This window comes from Scyliorhinus canicula, chromosome 4, assembly GCF_902713615.1.
Source record: "Scyliorhinus canicula chromosome 4, sScyCan1.1, whole genome shotgun sequence".
NCBI lineage: Eukaryota > Metazoa > Chordata > Chondrichthyes > Carcharhiniformes > Scyliorhinidae > Scyliorhinus > Scyliorhinus canicula.
In genome coordinates this window covers 119,278,039-119,298,645 of record NC_052149.1, presented here as the reverse complement: position 1 = coordinate 119,298,645, position 20,607 = coordinate 119,278,039, and the positions used below count along the sequence as shown (strand labels likewise).

The 20,607-nt window shown below is 44.9% G+C and overlaps 2 protein-coding genes across 5 annotated transcripts in view; one reads left to right on the top strand and one right to left on the bottom strand.

The window, feature by feature from the left end:
* Nucleotides 1–20,607, bottom strand: part of ralgps2 (Ral GEF with PH domain and SH3 binding motif 2) — a 646,420-nt gene that overhangs the window by 211,215 nt on the left and 414,598 nt on the right. The gene's annotated exons all lie outside the window — the stretch shown is intronic.
* The window catches only part of angptl1a (angiopoietin-like 1a), a 93,560-nt gene that overhangs the window by 38,867 nt on the left and 34,086 nt on the right, over nucleotides 1–20,607 (top strand). The window contains exon 2 of the mRNA XM_038795108.1: nucleotides 10,541–11,426. Coding sequence (XP_038651036.1) covers nucleotides 10,592–11,426 — 835 coding nt within the window. The 5' untranslated portion in view covers nucleotides 10,541–10,591. The remainder of the gene's footprint in view (nucleotides 1–10,540; nucleotides 11,427–20,607) is intronic.

The following is a 20,607-nucleotide window of genomic DNA, read 5'->3' as shown; positions in this document are numbered from 1 at the left end:
GGTGGACTGGCCATACTAAATTCCCCCCTAGTGTCCAAAGGTGGGGTTATAGGGTTAGGGCAGGGAATTGGGCCAGGGTGTGGCGTTCTTTCAGAGGGTCAGTGCAGCCCCGATGGGCTGAATGGCCTCCTTCTGCACCCTAGGGATTCTATGATTTCTCCCCATCGCATAACAGATTCAAAAAGCAAAATGACAATTAAAAAATGTATTCAGCTTAAAACAAAAATTTTAATGGCAAGTCATAAGTCATTTCAAGAGGTAATAGTTGCATTTTATTACTGACTTTATCAGTGATTTAGTTTTACTAGGCAAGGTGTTTATTCTGCAGGAAACACTTTGAAAACTCAGATTTTTGAAACCTTCTCGATTTTAATTACTTTTGCATTCCCTTTTTGAGTAATTAACACTAATTATGCCTTCATCTTATTCCCAAAATTGAAATGAAAGAAATTGAGCCTGACAATGAAACCTCTTGGGCTGGATTCTCTGTTTTTGGGACGATGTCCCCAAGCCGTTGTAAGAACTATGGCTTTTCACGACAGAAAAACTGGCGTGAAAGGGCCACATATTCATAGCCCTGCAGGGGGCTAGCAGGGACCCGGCGTGAAACTAGCAGCTTTTGCTGCAGATACATGCCCCCCCTTGCGAGTCGGAGGCCGCACATGCACATGGCGCCGTCCTCCAACGGCCGTGCCGTGCTCCATGGCGGACTCAGACCACGGAGCTGGACCCTCCAAATAGTGCCCCTGATCGCGACCGCCTGCCCAAAAGTAGTCCAGTACAAGTCCCCCCTTGACCTCCGATCGGCCTGCCCCCGACCATGGCAGCCGCGGACTGAGTCCGCAGCCGCCACACTAGTTTCCTGACCGCAGGACCACATTAGATCCAGGATGTCAGGACTTCGACTGGTCGGGGACGGATAATCCAGCCCCGTGCTTTTGTCATTTTGGTAAAACAAGATCAAAAGATCAATGCAAAGGACTAGACAGCCTGTCAGTAGAAAATGGTAACCAGTCATCAATGAGATTTGAGTAAACTTATTTCTGAAGTTGTGAATTTCGATTATGATCTTGATTTGTCATAATGCAATCAACTTTCTGCTACGGATGGCGTTTACAGGAATAAGTTTGGCCCAAATTGCTTAAAGGCAGAATTATGTAAACATTAATTTTACAAAAAAGTCAATGTCTATACTTCAGAAACCAGCAAATATTTTGCAAAATCCAAACATCACCTACTGAAGATACTTCGGCAAATGAAAAAAATAGTTTCACATAGACAGTAGTTCATCCAATTGCATACCATCACAACTGAAATTAAGAATACAATAAATGACTAATAACAGGCTAACATTATCCTATTACCAAGAGCAGACTAACACAGAAACAGTCCAGGATTTACATGCAAGTGCCAAAGTCACAGGCCCACCATTACCTCACTACAGTTCTGACCAATGGACCAACTCTGTCATTTTGTCCAATCTGTTACAAAAATTATTGCTGATAATTCCAACTCATTACAACTCAGGTCTACCCTCCCACATAGTGGCAAGAAAGCACAAAAGTCCTGCTCACCATAACATGTATTCCTACAGACATCCACTGGTTCTTTTTTGCTAATCCTCACAAGATCTTGCTCAATATTACCTCTCAAACTTCTTCCTGCCCTGCATCCCTACTCTTCCAAATCTGATCTACATTGCATACCGTCTTCCCCAGTAATAACTAAGGCAGAGTCTTCAGCCATTGTGTGTCCACACTGCTGAATTCTCTCCCTAAACACCTTGACCCTCATCTTCTAAAGTCTCCTTTAAACCAACCATTTTGAAAGTGCCTGTTGCCACCAGCCCCCAATTTCCTAAAAGCTGATTGAGAAGTGCCTGAATGCACTTTCCAAATTCGAACTAGATAAAATGTATGTTGTTGCTTTCATGAAATCTGTACATTAAATATTGTATCTCAAGGAAGAAAAGTACACTGAACTGATGAAAGTTTACGTCAGCATGCCTCGACTAGATACATACTAGATTTTTCTTTTGGTATTAATTTAATGCCAGTGTTAATAAATTAACTTTAAACAAGTTTGAAATAAAGACAAATAGAAAACCTTGGCTTTCACGTACCAAAAGAACAAAAGATAAATTAAAGCATTCAGGTCTAAGAGCAATCTACCTCAAATGATACCATTCTTCCTCCACACTAAGAGAATCTGCTTTATGCTGTGTTTGCTCCTTTGTACCGTACGAAGGAATCCACCAAACACTTTGACATTTTCTTTACCAAATCCTTTTATTGAGTCTCATGTGGTAAGATAGCAATCTGATACAGAGCACGTTATCATGGAGTCTGTTAACTACTCCTCTGGAACTTGCACCAGCACTGACCGTTCATATTACCCTCTCAATCTTCTTCTGAAGGTAGCCTGATGTCAAAGTCTCAGGTCACATTACCTTGGTCTAGAGACCACAAGGTGTGTGTGTGTACCGCCACCTGCTGGTAGGAGGTTGCACACCTTCCAATTATACAATAACCCATTGGCATATCCACAGGTGCAAATCCTATGGATGTATTTGCACAGCTGCATTAAGTGGGTCATCCTAAGAACCTGCATACAGACCTGATAATAACATGTTAGTGTTTCAAATGAGATTCCCAAATTTGAAAGTTGGGAAACTCCCCATCACTGATTGGGGGGAGGGGGGTGGCGGGGGGAGAGAAGAGGGCAATCATGTCATGTATTCATGCCGAAGTAGAGTGTGACTTTGCACATCTCGCGGTATTTCCTGTTCCCATCACTGAACCTGCCCAACGCATATGGAAGCGGAAAATTCCAGCTCGGGTTTTCCCGATTCTTTAATCTTCTGAAAGTATTTCTTACTAGTTGTATTGCAGTAAAAATTTCTGATCTGCAAAATATTTTCAGAATAATTACAAATTATTGCATAATCTGATAAGTGATGCATCCATCGCACCACTTAATGACTGAAATAATTGGTGCCATTTTTGAAAAATTCTTACACCTTCAACAGACAGTTGAAACTCAGGATAAGATTTTTAAAAACATTTAGAGTACACAATTTCATTTTTTTCCAATTAAGGGACAATTTAGCTTGGAAAATTCCCCTACTCTACACATCTTTTTGGGTTGTGGGGGTGAGACCCACGCAGACATGGGGAGAATGTGCAAAGTCCACACGGACAGTGACCCGGGGCCGGGATCAAACCCAAGTCCTCTGCGCCGTGAGGCAGTAGTTCTAACCACTGCGCCACCGTGTTACGGTACGGTAGCACAGTGGTTAGGGTCCCAGGTTCGATTCCCAGCTTGGGTCACTGCCTGTGCAGAGTCTGCACGTTCTCCCTGTGTCTGCGTGGGTTTCCTCTGGGTGCTCTGGTTTCCTTCCACAAGTCCCGAAAGAAGTGCTGCCAGGTAATTTGGACATTCTGAATTCTCACTTTGTGTACCCGCACAGGCACTGTGACTGCTTTTCACAGTAACTTCATTACAGTGTTAATGTAAGCCTACTTATGACACTAATAAAGATTGTCATAATTAGCTCAGGCTAAGAATTAATCATGCAATTCTCATTAAGTTTCTCTGACATAGACATGTTTATGCTTGGACTGTTGCTAGAAAATTATAAATCAGACATGGGCAGTCAGTATTTACTGGAAATAATAAACACACATTGGACATTTTGTGTTGCTGTCTAAACTGGTGTTTGAAAGAACATTTGTCTCAGTACATTGGCAGACATTGCAAAACCTTAAACTGTTCAGACTATACTTTTCCCAGGAAAATGAACACTAATTGATTATAAAAAATCCTGAACATTCAATGAGCATTCTTTTGTCCACTTTAAAAAAATTAATTTACAGGATATGAGTGTTGCTGGTTAGGCCAGCATTTATTGTCCATTCCTAGTTGACTTCAGAAGGTGGTGGTGCGTTGCCTTCTTGAACGCTGCAGTCCTTGAGGTGCAGGTCCACCCACAATGCTGTGAGGGAGGGAGTTCCAGGATTTTGCCCCAGCAACAGTGAAGGAACGGCGATATATTTCCAAGTCAGGGTGGTGAGTGACTTGGAGGGGAACATTCAGGTGGCAGGTTCAAAGGTATCTGCTGCTCTTGTCCTTCTAGATGGTAGTGGTTGTGGGTTTGGAAGGTGCTGTCTAAAGAAGCTTGCGGAGTTACTGCAGTTCATCTGTAGATGGCACACACAGCTACCAATATTCGCTGGTGGTGTAGGATTTGAATGTTTGTGAAGGAGGAGCAATCAAGTGTTGTAGGAGCTGCACTCACCCAGGCAAGTGGAGAGTATTCCATTACACTCCTGACTTGTGCCTTGTAGGTGGTGGACAGGCTTTTTGGGGGGGGGGTCCAGGAGGTGAGTTACGCGCCGTAGGATTTCTAGCCTTTGACATGCCCTGATAGCCACAGTATTAATATGGTTAGTCCAGTTCAGTTTCTGTTCAATGGCAACCTCCAAGATTTTGATTGTGGGGGATTCAGCGATAGTAATGCAATTGAATGTCAAGGGGCGATGGCTAGATCCTCTCGTGGATCTTGTTTGCAGGCCTTTGAGAAGGTTTCAAAAATGATGCAAGCTCTTTGAGGCACAGGGTACAAATAAGTACATTTTGAAAGATTCTCAATGATTTTTAAAACATTTACTAAGGTACTCTTACTGTGCCCCAATGTACTTTTCAGAGGTAATTTTCATTAATTTATTTCAAGTCACGCTGAAATGGTGTGTATTGAAATTGATTTAAAATGCTTATTAAACCCTAATTCCAATTGTATTATTCAAACTTTCCCATGTTACCACAATAAATGTATCAAGCAATACTTTACAAAGCAATTTTTTAAAAAATATTTAAAAAGCTGTGTTATTGCACTGGACCAGGGACGATTTTGCATTTGATGATACGCAGATGAGTCCGAGCTGAAATTTGAGGCGGAAAAGCACTTTTTGAAACAGGTACAATTTTGGGGGTAGATCGCACCGGAATCATTGATTGTACACAGAACAGAAACTCTATCCCCACTGCTTCAGACTCTCTATCAGTAATTTTGATTTACGCATGACATTTCTTTTACTTAAGTACAGACAATTATCAATTGAAGTATTGGGATAAGTTCACAGTTCCATGCTCTCATCAGTGAACTGCCTTCCAGAAATTTAATTCGACAACATTCCGAACACAGGACTGGCAAATTCTGTTACGGATTGGGTTTCAACATCATCTCAACAAAATCACTGACTGTTCCACATGAGTTAGGCTTGGGCTCAAAGCACGCAGGTTGCTGAATGCAAAGATTAAGGTTTCAAGAAAAGCCTTTCTCAAAAAAAACTTGCTGACTGTGATGTGATTAATAGCAGATGGTGGAGGTTTAGATGCTTTTTACACACAGTGGGAGAACATAAACTCTCAAAACAGGTGGATTTGGATTAGATGACAAATTAAAATATTAAAAATCTCAATTGTGACCCAAACTCTCCTCCAACTTGTCAATTTCTGGATGTAATGAGGTGAGATGGGATGTGTGGTAATTTTAGTTTAATAATGAGGCTGTTAGTGGGGTTTCCTGAGCTCAATCCCATTTCCCGATCCCTTCTCACTGCCTGAATGAACATTTTATGCTGCCATTAATATAATAAAACATTCCAAGGTGCTTTTACAAGTTTTATCAAACAGAATTTCATACCTGGCCATGAGGAGATATTAGGCCAGATGACCTAAAGTTTGCACAGTGGTAGATTTTAAGATTTGTCTTAAAGGAAGACAGCTTGACAGCTGAGAATTGTAGGGTGGGAATTCCAAAGCACAGGGTCTGGGCACCAATGGTGGAGTGATTAAATTGAGAATGCTCAAGAGACAGAAATGGTGAATCGTATAAACTCTCAAGGGTTTGTAAGGCTGGATGAGATTAATGGTAGCGAGGGATAAGGCCATAGAGGAGTTTGACAACAAGGATGACAATCTTAAAATTGAGGCACTGCTTCACTTGGTAAAAGTCCAACGACTCAGTTCAGTTTTTCAGAAAAAATTGTGGTAAGACCTCCGGTGATGGCGATGTGGTGACCAGTCACACATGCAGTGTCTTCCGCCAGGGTATTTAGTTTTTGGCCCTTTCTGCCCAACTTATGGGTGAGTGACTGGAGGAAATTGGTGTAATTTGATGAAATAAGGCCCTTTCGATTGAGTCATGTCTGGCAGAAATAGTTCAAAACAGAAGTCAGGCAAGGTAGCAGCGACGGAATCAAAAGTTCCTCCATCGCCAGCAGGGGGAAACATGGCGGCGGCTTCTGCTGAGCCGGTGGCCCTTCAGTGGACGACTGAGAGGTTGGTTAGCTTCTTGACAGATGAATTTAGGAAGCAGCGGCAAGCAGTCACAGAGGATCTGGAGCAGGCAATGGCCCCAAATGACCATGAATAAGATGGACTGGCAGTTAGAGGTACACAGGACGATGATATAGAAGGTGAGGGTGGCACTTCTTGACCACAGTGATCGAATTGTCTCCTTGGAGGCAGAGATGGCGCTGCCAGCAGAGGGCGCTAAAAGCCAAGGTTGACGATCTGGAAAATCACTCCAGACGGCAAACTTAAGGATCATCGGGCTGCCGGAGGGCTCCAACTCCACAGACTATATATCCATGATGTTCGGAAAGTTGGTGGAGGATGGGGGTCTTCTCCACCCCTCCTGCTTTGGACCATTCCCATAGATTGCTGAGGCAGAAGCCCAGATAGGGGGGAACCAGTTTGTGTGATCACAGTCAGGTTTCATCAGTGCCTGGGGGGGGAGGTGGGGGGCACGGTGAGCGGCGGTTAGCGCTGCTGCCTCACGGCGCTGAGGATCTGGGTTTGATCCCGGCCCTGGATCACTGTGTGTGTGGAATTTGCATATTCTCCCCGTGTCTCCATGAGTCTCATCCCCGCAACTCAAAGGATGTGCAGGTGGATTGGTCACGCTAATTTGTCCCTTAATTGGGAAAATAAAATAATTGGATACCTAAATTTATATTTTTAAAAAAGGTTTCCTCGATACCTGGGTAAGGAGCAAGTCCTGAGGTGGGCAAAGGACCATTGAGACTCTAGGTGGGAGGGCTATGCCATCAGAATACACCAAGATGTTGGGGTAGAACCTATGAGAAGGCGTGGAGCATTTAATAAGGCCACACTTTACAAGAGCAATGTGAAGTTTGGTGTGCTGCACCTGGCTCCTCTTCAGGTGACTTTCGAGCACAGATATTATTATTTTTGATGCACAGGATGTTGCAAATGAGTTTGTCAAGAAGCACAGACTGGGGGTGAACTAAAGTGCTGGAGGACTATGGAGTTTGTTGTTTGTTCATTATTAAGTTCATCTGTGTTTGTATCTTGTGGGGGAATTTTGTAATGTGGGGGAGGACTTGGGGTGGTGTCTTTGTTTGTTGATGGGTGTTTGTTCTTGGCGATGTTGGGGTTTGTATATTGCATTGTTGAGTTTTATTTTGAGGGGGCGGAGGGGGAAGGAGGACTGGATGTTGTTTTTCCTCCAGGATTCTGTATTAAAGTTTGGTTTGGGTGGGGGTGGGGGGGCGGGGTGGTGTTGATCATTGACATATTGTTGGGTTGACTTGGATTTCTACTCTGTTCGGGGTGACCCTGCTAGCAGTATAGCAAGTTAATGGGAGCGGAGAAGGGTGGGATGTCTGCAGCTTGTTATCATGGAGGTATTTTTTTTAAGATAACGAGCTTAAGCTTTTTGTTTGGACTTGGGAAGGTGGGGGGGGGGGGGGGGGGGGTTGTTCTTCTGTTGGTTGTTTAGTTGGTCTTCAGGATGCGGTGGGAGGGGGAAAGGAAGTGGGGGAGAAGGGGAAGACTGCTAATGGTGATGATTGCTTTGTTTTGGGACTGGCTTTATGGGGGATTTGGTGGCCATCTTGAGTGGGCCCGAAGCTGGCACAGGTTGAGGCACTGGGGGATTGCCTCACAGGGTTGATGTGGCTGATCTTGGGGGTGGGGATATGGGTGGGGTGGGCGGAGAAGAGAAGGCCCCCGATCCAATTGGTAACCTGGAATGCCAGGGGGTTAAATGGCCCAGTAAAACGGACCCGAGTGTTTGTGCACTTAAGAAGCTTGAAGACGGATGTGGTCTTTCTTTAAAAGGAGATCCATTTGAGGATTAAGGATCAAACGAGGTTGCGGAAAAGATGGATGGGGCAGGCATACCAACTGGGTTTTGGTTGCAGGGTGCAAGGGACCGCAGTGTTCATTAATAAGAGGGTGGCTTTTTCTGTGGGCAATATATTGGCAGACTCAAGTGGGAGGTAAGTGGAGCTAAAAAGTTTTTTTTTCTTTTCTCATGTCCACCAGGTTTACTCCCGAATTGACTTCTTCATGATGGGCAATCTCTTCTCCCAGGGTTGGGGGGGGGGGGGGGGGTCGTCGCAGGTTATCGCCGATCATTATATGCATTTTATGGACCTGATGTTGGAGCCAGCCCACTATCAGAGACCTCATGAAGACAGGACACTGTTGCTCACGAATAAAAGAGAACAAGTATCCTCTGCTGTTGGGGAATATGTTGAGTTTGACAGGAATGAGGCAGTCTCGCTGTCCACGCTCTGGGAGGCCCTGAAAGGAGTGGTTAGGTGGGAGATAATCTCTTTTAAGGCGCATAGAGATAAATCTGGGAAGGTGGAGAAGCAGAGGCTGGTGGACTCCATTCTCGATGTGGACCACCAGTACTCGATAGCCCCGATTCCGGAGATATTGGCGGACAGAAAGAAGTTGAAAATGGAGTTTGAGTAAATATCAATGGGTAAGGTGGTGTCCCAGCTGCATCGCTCAAATTAGATTTTCTAGGAGTATGGGGAGAAAGCCATTTGTCTGTTGGCTCACCAGCTGAGGCGGCAGGCTGCCTCCCAGGAGATAGTTCTGGTCAGGAACTCAGGTGACGGGATAGTTTCTGCTCCAGAGAAGGTTAAAGATGTGTTTGAGACCTTCTATCGTGGGCTGTATGAATTACAGCCTCCATTGGGGAGGCACATCAATGAGACATTTTGGATGGATTGACCTTCCCAGAGGTGGAGCAGGAGAGAAGACAGAAATTGGAGACGCCGATTGGGCTGGAGGAGATCATGAGTTGTATTCAGTTGATGAAGATGGGCAAAGCACCGGGACCGGATGGGGTTTCCCATTGAATTTTGCAAACAGTTTGCTGGTCAGTTGGTCCCACTTCTGTTGGATATATTTAATGATTCTGTGTCCCGGGGGTGTTGCCTGTTATGCTAATGTAGGCGTTGATTTCCTTGATCCTGAATCAGGACAAGGATCTCATGGAATGTGGGTCGTATCAGCCTATCTCATTGTTAAACGCTGACACTAAGTTGTTTGCTAAGGGTTGGCAATGAGGTTGAGTGCGGTACCTCTCTGAGATCCTGGAATGGTTTGGCTTTGGGTCAAAATGTATTTAATGGATTAAGCTACTATACAGGGCCCTCAATGCGAGTACAAGACAGGGGTGCCCGTTGCCTCTGCTGTTGTTTGCCGTAGAAATCGAGCCGCTGGCCATTGCATTGAAGTCGTCTACTGGATGGAGGAGGCTAGAGCATGGGGGAGGGAGCATATGGTGTCCTTAAATGCAGACGATCTGTTACTGTTTATTACTGTCCCTCTCTCCAATGTGCCGTCTAAGGCCTTGGCTTGGTTGGGGGACATGATGAAATTTTTGCAGCTAGAGAAGATTAAGTATACAATGAGGGTTTCGGCGGAGGGGTTCTACTCGAGATGGCAGCCAACTGGTTACAGTCAGCTGTTGAAGCGGGGGGTTGTCTTTTTAGTTGGGTTAAGGTTTTGTTTTCCTTATGGGAGGTGGAGGGAGTTTGGGGGGACTGGGTGGGTGCATTTTGGGAATGAGATGGGGTTGGATTTGGTTGTATTGCTGTTGGATTTGTTATTATGGAACTTTTGTTTGAATTTAAAAAATACAATGCAAATACACACTGGGCAACAATTTGATACAGAATTAATTTACACAACTGAATCAGCATAGCCAGTTAAGTAAGAAAGTATAATGTAACAATCACAATACTTAGGAGTGCAATGAATTCCAAAACCTTGAGTGCTCTCTTTATAATGCTTATTCTTCATGAATGTTTTGGTATTCTATATTCTTGTTTTTTTAGGTGTACTTCAGTTGGATAATTAGGGACACTGGATTTTTCTACTGCATTTACATTTTCAACATCTAGTTCTTCAATAACATTTTAAAAATGTAACCAAACAACAAATGGTAGTACAACTTAGCCCGGCTGGATCTGGGTTTTAAACCATTGAAATTCAATCCTTCTCACACTATATTCTTATTTTATTCATAGTTTTTAAGAATACTGCAAGGATGTTTCTTGTATTATGACTGTTAAAAATGTATACCCAAGATGAACAAAGTAAAAATGTACTTCTTGCAAAATTATTCGCAATTAATTATTTAAGTCATTCAACAGCCCTGTTTTATTTGTATGGCGGCATACATCTAATACCAACTCTTGTTTTACAGAATAACCTTCTTAGAGGTCAGAGATTTCCTCTCAGCTTTCTCCTAGCCAACATGAACTCACTCACCTGGACTTTGTGTCTGCTGTTAATTAGTCTCATGTGTGCAGGAGGCAAGAGACAACAACTCCATGCCAAAAGCAACATTGCAACCCATACTGCTGTTCACAATCGATATAGACGTTCACCTGATACCAGCAACAAATGTTCTTACACCTTCTTGGTCCCCCATCAAAGAATAACAGGACCTATTTGTGTAAGTTCAAAGGGTCCAAAAACAGACAACAGTGGGATAACTAAAATGGATGTGGAGGAGCTGAAGGAGATTATGTCCAAACAGAAACGACAAATTGAAAACCTTCAGCTGTTAGTGGAAGTGGACGGAGGAATAGTAAATGAGGTGAAACTGTTGCGAAAAGAAAGTCGGAATATGAACTCACGTGTAACACAGCTTTATATGCAACTCCTACATGAGATTATTCGTAAACGGGACAACTCACTTGAAATCTCTCAGTTGGAGAACAAAGTTCTTAATTCCACAGCTGAGATTCTGCGAATGGCCGCCAGATACAGGCAACTGGAACAGAAGTATGCAGTACTGTCTGCTCTTGTTAATAATCAGTCTGTGATCATAACCAAATTAGAGCAAGAATGCATACGTAGTCTAACTCCAAAGGAACATGAACCACCACCACTTGTACAAGTAGTACCACAATCCATTCCTCGCAGCAGACAATACCAGAGCAATTTATTTGGCAGTAATGAAATACAGAGGGATCAAAATCCTGCATTTGCACGGGAACGAGGGCTTCGCTCAGGAGCCCCTTCACATGAACCTTCTCCTACAACTATTACCATTACAGAATCACCAGTTACTGAAGAGTTAGATGGTATGTTTGTTTAATTAAAATAATGGGGTTATGTTAATGCAAGGCAATCATATGATATATTTTTTCCAGTTTTCAAAACAATGCCTACAAGGTGCTGCATGGTATAAAACTTATAAAATGGTAGGCCACACTTTGGAAATATTGCTTCACTTAATTCATGACATGCTGATCTTCACTATTCCTCAAACAAATAAATCATAACTACACTACTTTGTATGATGCTCTCATTCTGACATAGGAAGATCATATTTTATTGAAGCTAAAATGTTTGCCATAATATGGTATCACATTCAATTACCTGTTTGAAGGCACAAACAGTGGAGTCCCAATAAAAGAAACGTTGACACAGAAGATCATAAGCTTTAAAGACAGATGTTACTATTGATGGTTAAGCTCAAGACATGATTACAAATGAACAATATGTGCCTTTGTATATGGACAAGGAATAATAACATGCCTGCTGAACAGCAGCCAAATTATAAGTACAGGATAATTGTCACCTGCAAGTGCACTACCAGGCTTCAACTGTGGGTTATCATGTGGACATGGATTTCGCAAGCAAAGCTTGTGCAGCATATTAATGTTGACATAACCCACTGCTAGCTGTGTGCTGCTCTCTATGATAAATACTACTTTAAGGAAAGTAAATTTTTGGTAAATACAGAAAATGCTGGATAAACCCAGCAGGTCTGGCAGCATCTGTGGGGAAGGAAACACAGCTGATGTTTTGAGTCCCTATGACCCTTCTACAGAACTGAGCAATTTTAAAAAATTTTTATCTTCTTGCTGTAACTTTGGGTTATGCTGATTGTAATTTTATTGTGAAAGTGGTAAGGCACCATTGCTACTTTCATGAACAAGGTATTGGTCCTGGTTTTGCAGTCAGTGACGAAGGAACGGTGTTTGCCTTTCACTACACTGACAGCTGATTTTGATAGGTATTTGAGTGGAGACTTACTGTCAGTGGGCATCTGATTAAATGCAGCATCATCTACAGGGGACCTGTGGTGCATGTGAACAGGTCAAGAAACAGTGAGGGTTCTTGAACCAGATTGAAAAATCTTTAGTGAGAGAGTTGAAGAAGTATAAACCAAGAAATATAAATGAAATTTAAATCATGTACAGAAATCAAAATAAAGGACTGAAAGCTGTGATGAAGAGAGAGATAAAAGAAACAGACAAAGTAAGTGAAAACTGATTCTAATTTCAACAATAATTAAATTCAGAAGGAAATGAAACTTTACATTTAAATATGGGTGATCACAAAGGAATTAGGGAAGAGTTGGCTGAAGTGGACTGGGAAAGGAGTTTCACAGAAAAGACAGTTGATCAGCAATGGCATACATTAATGAAAATAGTCCATGACTCAAAACAAAGATATGGCCCAGTGAGGAGAAAAGATTATAGGAAGGGGATAAATCAATTACGGTTAACGATGGAAATCAAGGATGGTATTAAACTGAAAGAAAAAACATACAATGTGGCAAAGGTTATCATAGAATCATGGAATTTACAGTGCAGAAGGAGGCCATTCAGCCCATCGCGTCTGCACCGGCCCTTAGAGCACTCTTCCTAAGCCCACACCTCCACCCCATCCCCGTAACCCAGATTAATGGGAAGACAGAGGATTAGGAAAAGTTTAAAAACCAACAAAAGATGACCAATAATAATAAAGAAAATGAAGATAATCAAGTTGCAAGTAATATACAAATGGACAGTAAGAACTTATTGAAATATATAAAAAGGAAGAGAGGACAAAGTAAACATAGGCCTCTTAGAGAATGAGACTGCGGATATAATAATGGGGGACCAGGAAATGGCAGAGGAGTTAAATAAATATTGTGTGCCAGTCTTCACGATAGAAGACACTAATACCATTTCAAAAATACTAAATAATCAAAGGGCAAAAAAGGGGGGAGGAAATAAATACAATAACGATCACTAGAGAAAAATTACTAGGGAACCAAATGGGGTAAAGGCTGAGAAGTCCTTGGACCTAATGGGTTTCTTCCCAGGATATTAAAGGAAGTAGCTATAGAGATAGAGGATACACTGGTAGCAATATTCCAAGAATCCTTAAATTGGGAAAACCGCCTGTGCAACACTTTATTCAAAAAGGGAGGGAGACATAAGATAGGGGACAATAGGCTAGTTAGCTTAACATCTGTTACTGGAAAAATATTAGAGTCCATTATAAAGGATGTATTCATAGAGCATTTAGAAATACATCATATAATCAAGCAGAGTCAGCATGGCTTCATGAAGGAGAAATCATACTTGACAAATTTATTAGAATTCTATGAGGTGGCAGCAACAAGCAGGACAAATAATAGGGAACCAGTAGATGGTATATACTTGGATTTCCAAAAAGTGTTGATAAGGTACTGCACAAAAGGCTACTTAATAAGATAGGAGCCCATGGTACTGGGAGTAGAATATTAGCATGGAGAGAAGATTGGCAAACTAATTGGAGACAAAGGGCAAGAATCTCAGGCCTCGTTGCGCTCTCGCTCAAACGAAATGAGGCCAGTGAATAGCGGGAGGCCAAAAATGAGAACTGCGGCAAACACCAAACAGTTTGTGATACAACCGTCCTGTTCCCGTGGACAAAATCGGATCTCACTGTAGCATGGTGTGAAACCAATTATCACCACTTTAGCCTAATTTCCATACAACTAATGAGAGCCACCCCATATCCAATGGCCTCCTGTCATTCGGCGGCCTTCCCAGCAGGTGCTCACACTGGCGCCGATTAGTACTCCTTTTGAAAAACGTGAGGCTGGCGGAAGAGCTTCTGTGGGGAGCCGAGGACGGGAGTAGCAATTATTGCTCACAGGCAAAGAGCCTGGAGGTGCTGGGCTTGCCATCCCAGTACTCGGCTGGGGGTGGGGATCCTCTGCATGGGTGGGCCACCTTGGGATGGTGGGAGAGGAGGAAAGAGTGAGGCGCTGGGCGGGCAACCGATCGTAGCACCACCATGCGAACCCCAGAATTGTTTACACTTTCCTGGAGCCAACCCTTGTTCTTGCCAGTCTGCCCCAATGACCACCCATAACCCCCATCGACTGCCAAGAGCTTCGGCTGTGCAGCTGAAGGCTATTGCTAATATGGACTTTGCAATCGTGGCTAAGTGAGCACTTTGCATATTCCAACTGGATTCCCGTGGGTGGCAGGCCATGCCGCATGTGGGAGTCATTGCCAGCATCCCAATCACAATGCCTGGCCACTGTGCTTGAACACTGCGGGAGGCAACGCGACACGTGCAGCAATGAACATCCGAACACCTAGGGGATAGGACACAGCTCCGGCAACATGTCCACAACCGGAGGGTGGGTTGGTGCCACAGGGAGGGGAGATGCCTGGAGAGATGGGCTAAGGGATCGGAGGTTAGCCTGCATTGCGGAACAAAGTGACAGAAGCATCATCGTGTACAAAGGTATTTAATGTGTTTTACAATTCCCCACTCTCGCGATGAAGCCGCGCCTCCCCCCCCTCCCCCCCGACCACCACCTACTTACCACCCTCTCCCCCGGTGCCTTCAGTGATCCTCAACGTACCCAGCCCGCCTAGCTATACCACTACGTCTATGTGTCTCCTCAGGATGCACATCAGAGGTGGAGGATGGCAGCTGCTTACCATGTCCCATGGCTTTCGATGCCCCTGGCGGGCATCCTCTTGAGGGCTCTGGGGCCCAAGGGTCCCAGCTCACTTGTTGGGGCACATGCACATCTGTGCCGCCCTGTCCCGTGTGCTGGCTTCAAGACGCAGCCTCATCAGGGGCGTGGAACTCGGTGGAACTGGTGGCCACTGTTGCCACTACATGGGACGGGTCCGGGTTGGCACCCAATCACCAGGCAGGAATGTTCGCTGCCAGTCGGGGAACACTTCAGCAGTCAAGGACATTCGGCTTCTGATCTTAGGGTAAGTGATCTTCAATCATCAGGCAGGAATGTTCCCTTCTAGTAGAGGAACACTTCAGCAGTCAAGGACATTCAGCCTCGGATCTTCGGGTAAGCGTTCTCCAAGGCGGCCTTCAGGACGTGTGACAACACAGAATCGCCGAGCAGAAACCGATAGCTAAGTTCCACACGCATGAGTACGGCCTTAAATGGGACCTTGGATTCATGTCACATTACATTCACCCCCCACCATCTGGCCTGGGCTTGCAAAATCCTATCAACTGCCCTGGCTTGAGACAATTCACACCTCTTTAACCTGTGATTATCCCGGTCTCCAGCTGCACCGTCTGGACCTGTAAAGACTTAATTACCTGCAAAGACTCATATTCAAAGTATCATCTTGCATCATTGACTTTGTCTATATCCGAGTTTGTGGAACCCATCTCTTCACTCACATGATGAAGGAGCTGTGCTCCGAAAGCTAGTGACTCCAAACAAACCTGTTGGACTTTAACCTGGTGTTATAAGACTTCTTACTGTGCCCACCCCAGTCCAACACCGGCATCTCCACACCATGGCTAAGGAAAATATTTCTACTTTATTGGAAAGGTATCATTCATTCTAGTCTTCGTCTGCTGAGCATATAGAGATATACCGAGCTGTCAGAAGGTACAGAGTCCATTTGATGTGCATCTCCATAGAAAAATCACACTATTTAGGCATGCTTTCCCATTCTAAAGGATAAATTGGAAATCTTCAAGATGAGAAACTTGGCCACCAACCTGGCAAGCAAAGAGCAATATTTTACAGGCACTAATGTTTCCTGTCATGGACACATCCCAGTGATTTCCTTTGTAATTTTTTTAATGACCTCTCAAGGTAACTTCCTACAGTAAGAGATAAAAGATAAATTTGCTGTATTTTTGCAAAGGTGGGAGAATGAAGTATAAACCTTTGAAGGATTTCTTAATTTCATCCATATGTGCTGAACTATTTCGCTGTAAAGTACGACAGTATCATATATTGGGATTTTATCCTATTAGTCCAACAAGGAAGAATTGGGAATGGGTTATGTTGAAGTGTTGTGCTTTAATAAATTTACACTAATTAAAAAAGCTACACTTCCAACCACTGAGATGAGAAGCAAGAAAACATTTAATCTGACTTACATAAACGCGCTGTATACCGAACAGTTCATGCCGGTGTTTATGTTTCATACAAGCCTCGCTCGGTCTTTCCTCATCAAAATCCATCAATGTAATTCTCTATTGCCTTCTCCCGCAAATGCTTGTCTAATATTCCTAGTTGCATCTATATTATTTGCTTCAGCCACACCTTGTGGAAGGGAGTTCACATTTCTACCACTCTTTGGGTAAAAATGTTTCTTCTGATTTGTTCATGAGCAAACTATCATTACTATTATCAACAGTAACTGGGGAAATTACAAAATGATCTACCATCAGTTGTTTAACAACAGAACCATGTCAATTATGGTGAGCTAATTTTACTCATGCGAGACCAGCATGACATGGGGCTGGATTCTCCCAAAATGGGACTATGTTCCCACGCCAGCGTAAAAACGGTGGAGTTTTACTTACTCCCGAAATTCCTATTAAAAAATTGAGCTAATTCAATGCCCTTCAGGTAGGCTAGCAGGAACCCAGAGTAAATCTCACAGCTTTGCTGCGGATACGGGCCCCCCACACTTCCAGCGGCCACGGCGAGCTCCATGGCGGACTCGGACCGCAGAGCCAGACAGAGAAAGGAGACCCCCACCCTATCGGCAGCACGATTTAACCACCAACCGCCTATAAGGCCTCCCCTGGCCTCCGCGCCCCCCCCTCCCCCCCGCCCCCAACCAGGACGACCACGGACTGAGTCCGTAGCCACCAGGCCAGCATGCCGACCAGCAATAGCAGGTTAGTTCCACGCCGTCAGGAACTCGGCCGGTCGGGAGCGAAGGTTTGCTGGGCGGGCCTCTGTCAATGAGCCCCCAGCCGCATGGCGTACTCCGCTGTCACGCCGATATTCGGGGTCCGGAGAATCACCGCACTGGTGCCGGGCCCGATTACGGTGTGAAAGTGGATTCTCCGCCCCCGCGCCGGCCGCGATTTTGGCACGGGACTGTGGAGAATCCAGCCCATGATGTCTGCTGAGCATGTACTCTTGGGTCAGAAGTGCCAACTGGTGAATGTCTGAATGGAAAAAGAGTTTAAGCACCATCTGACATGGGCATCAATCAGGTTCTGAACAGAAGACTTCAAGGGCTGTGCCTGGAGCCAGAAATTAAGGTGCGGAATCTAATGTTTTGTACGTAGACGTTATCCAAAAGAAAGTCAGTCATCCCACAAAACAATAATGTGTGCTTTATGTTTTTCCCTAATTTTTTTAAAGAGTAGTGTAACTGAATGTAGTAACTGAAATTTAATTGTTACAATCAATTGCTACCTTTAAATAGAACTTCCTACTGATGCCCATTTTATGTCATCTCAGTATTATTCTCAAAAGATTTTTCTGAAGCATGCGAAAAGCAAGAACATGTGCGAAAGGCATGGGCGGGATTCTCCGGTCTGCTAGCTGTGTTTTCCAGTGCCGTCCATCCCCGTTGGCAGCGGGATTCTCCATCCCGCAGCCGGCCAATGGAGTTTCCCATTATGGCCATCCCACGCCGTCGGGAAACCAATGGCGTGAGCCCCCTGTCGGCGGCCCAGAGGATTCTGCTGGCGGAGAATTCCGCCGATGATATCCATTTCAGATTGCTAGCAAGTACCAGTGTTACACCCCTGGGTTATGGCATTGATCAATTAGATATGGACTGTTATACTGTGGAAAGCCAGTTGGGGAAAGCCAGAACAAAAATCAATCTTTACACACTTTTATATTTATTTTCAGGGTTACACATTACAAGCACAACCCTCTTAATTCGACAACTTGTTTCAGTCTGTGACTATTTACAGGGATTCAACTGAATCACCAATTAATTGCACGGTAGCACGAGTGGATAGCACTGTGGTTTCACAGCGCCAGAGTCCCAGGTTCAATTTCCCACTGGGTCACTGTCTGTGCGGAGTCTGCACGTTCTCCCCGTGTCTGCGTGGGTTTCCTCCGGGTGCTCCGGTTTCCTCCCACAGTCCAAAGATGTGCAGGTTAGGTGGATTGGCCATGCTAAATTGCCCTTAGTGACCAAAAAGGTGAGGATGGGTTATTGGGTTACGGGGACATGATGGAAGTGAGGGCTTAAGTGGGTCGGTGCAGACTCGATGGGCCGAATGGCTTCCTTCTGCACTATATGTTCTATGTTCTAATGCCCACTATCTTCATAAAATCAAACACAATTGATATACAATTAACATGAACAGTATAGACATCTGCCCGGATGTAAGCCTCTGGACATTTTTTTAAAAATTAATTTTTTCCCAATTCATTTTTTCCAATATAGGGGCAATTGTTAGCGTGGCCAATCCACCTAGCCTGCATATCTTTGGGTTGTGCGTGCGAGACCCACGCAAACACAGGGAGAATGTGCTAACTCCACATGGACAGTGACCCAGAGCCGGGATCGAACCTGGGACCTCGGCGCCATGAGGCAGCAGGTCTAATCCACTGCACCACCGTGCTGCCCTGACTTTTAACAGGAAAGACAAGTACTCTTGAAATTGAGAGTACCTAAGGCAGGGATTTCATGACACACTTGCAAGCATTTTTGAAGCATACCCAGATTAGTGAAATGAACAATCGGATTCTTAAAACACCTGGGGGTAGATACTTTCCACTTAAGTTATTCTGGTCGATAGATAGCTATGACAGAGGTCATGAGCTTGGTAGCCTCTTTCACAACCAAAAGTGGGAATCATTGAGGGAGGATAAACATACTATTTTGCTGTGAAATGTTTTCACTGATTCAAAATCTGATGACGATTTCCGGTGGCAGCCATGGTATGAGTGGTCGCACATTTGGTAGCTCCCGCTTGGCGGTGTTTTTGGACTTTTCCCTGGTTAACGGGCAGACTTTTAAATGGAAAAAGGTGCAGGAGTGGTGGAGCAAGAGTTTGTTCCACCGGTGGATGGATTCGTGGACCAGAAGTGGCTTTAGGCAAAAGGAGTTGTTGGAGCGAGAAACTTTCCCTGGGACACAAAGGAAGATGGCAGAGGTCTCAGTGGTCTATGGAGCAGCTGGTAAACGTCTTGAATAAGAAGTTCACCCAGCAGAGGAAGGAGTCTCTGAAAGACTTGGCGAGGATGGTGAATCCAATTAAGGCAGGGATTGACCGCTTGGAGATGAGGTTGGAGTCTCAAAACCAGGCGATCCAGAAGGTGGAGGAGTTGGTGGGGAGCATGAGGAGCAGCTTACTTCGTTGGTGGCTGAGATGGGGTTGATGCGTGATATCTGGAAGTGGCTTCAGGAGAAGATGGAGGATCTGGAGAACTGCTCCCGGAGACAGAACCGAGGATCGTGGGGTTGCCAGAGAGCAGTGAGGGAGCGGACGCTGGCTCATATTGGCCAGGATGTTTGAGAAATTGCTGGGAGAGGGGGGTCTTTGAACGGCCCCTGGAGGAGGACCGGGTGCACAGCGCGCTGATGAAGCTGCAGGGTAACAAGTCACCGCGGGCAATGGTGGTCCGGTTGCACTGGTTTCTGGACAAGGAGCGGATCCTGAGGTGGGCAGTGAACTTCGGGTATACCAGGACCTGGGTGCGGAGCTGGCCAAGAGGATAGCGGGCTTTAAAAAAGCAACGGCTGATATCTGTACCCGGCTCGCCTCTTGGTGACCTACAATGGCCGAGAAAATTACTTTGGGATGCTGTAGGAAGCGATGGAGTTTTTGAGGGACAATGGATTGGCAGGAGAGGAAGGACATTGAACTTTGGAGGTGCTCTTTTATCTTTGGGGGCCATTGTCCTTTGTTCTTCTGAGTGGGATGGGTGGTTGTTCGGGGCGGGGGGGGGGGGGCTGCCAGGCTAGCTGGGCGGGCTAGTTCACAGAAGTGCAGTGAGAGGTGAGCAGGTGGTTACAGTGTTGATGGGGGTTGGGATTGTTGTTTTGTAGTGGGGGGGAAACTGCTGCCAGGGGAGGGGCTTTCGATGACAGTGGACATCTGAGGGTGGACATCGGAGGGCGGGCCTGAGGTGGTGCGGGACGTGGGCTGGCCTAGGAGGAGATATGACTGATCGGCACGGGATTCCCCGATCAGGCTGTTCACATGGAACGTGAGAGAGCTGAGCGGGCCGGTCCAGAGGGCTTGCGTGTTCGCACATATGAGGAGTTTAAAGGCGGATGTGGC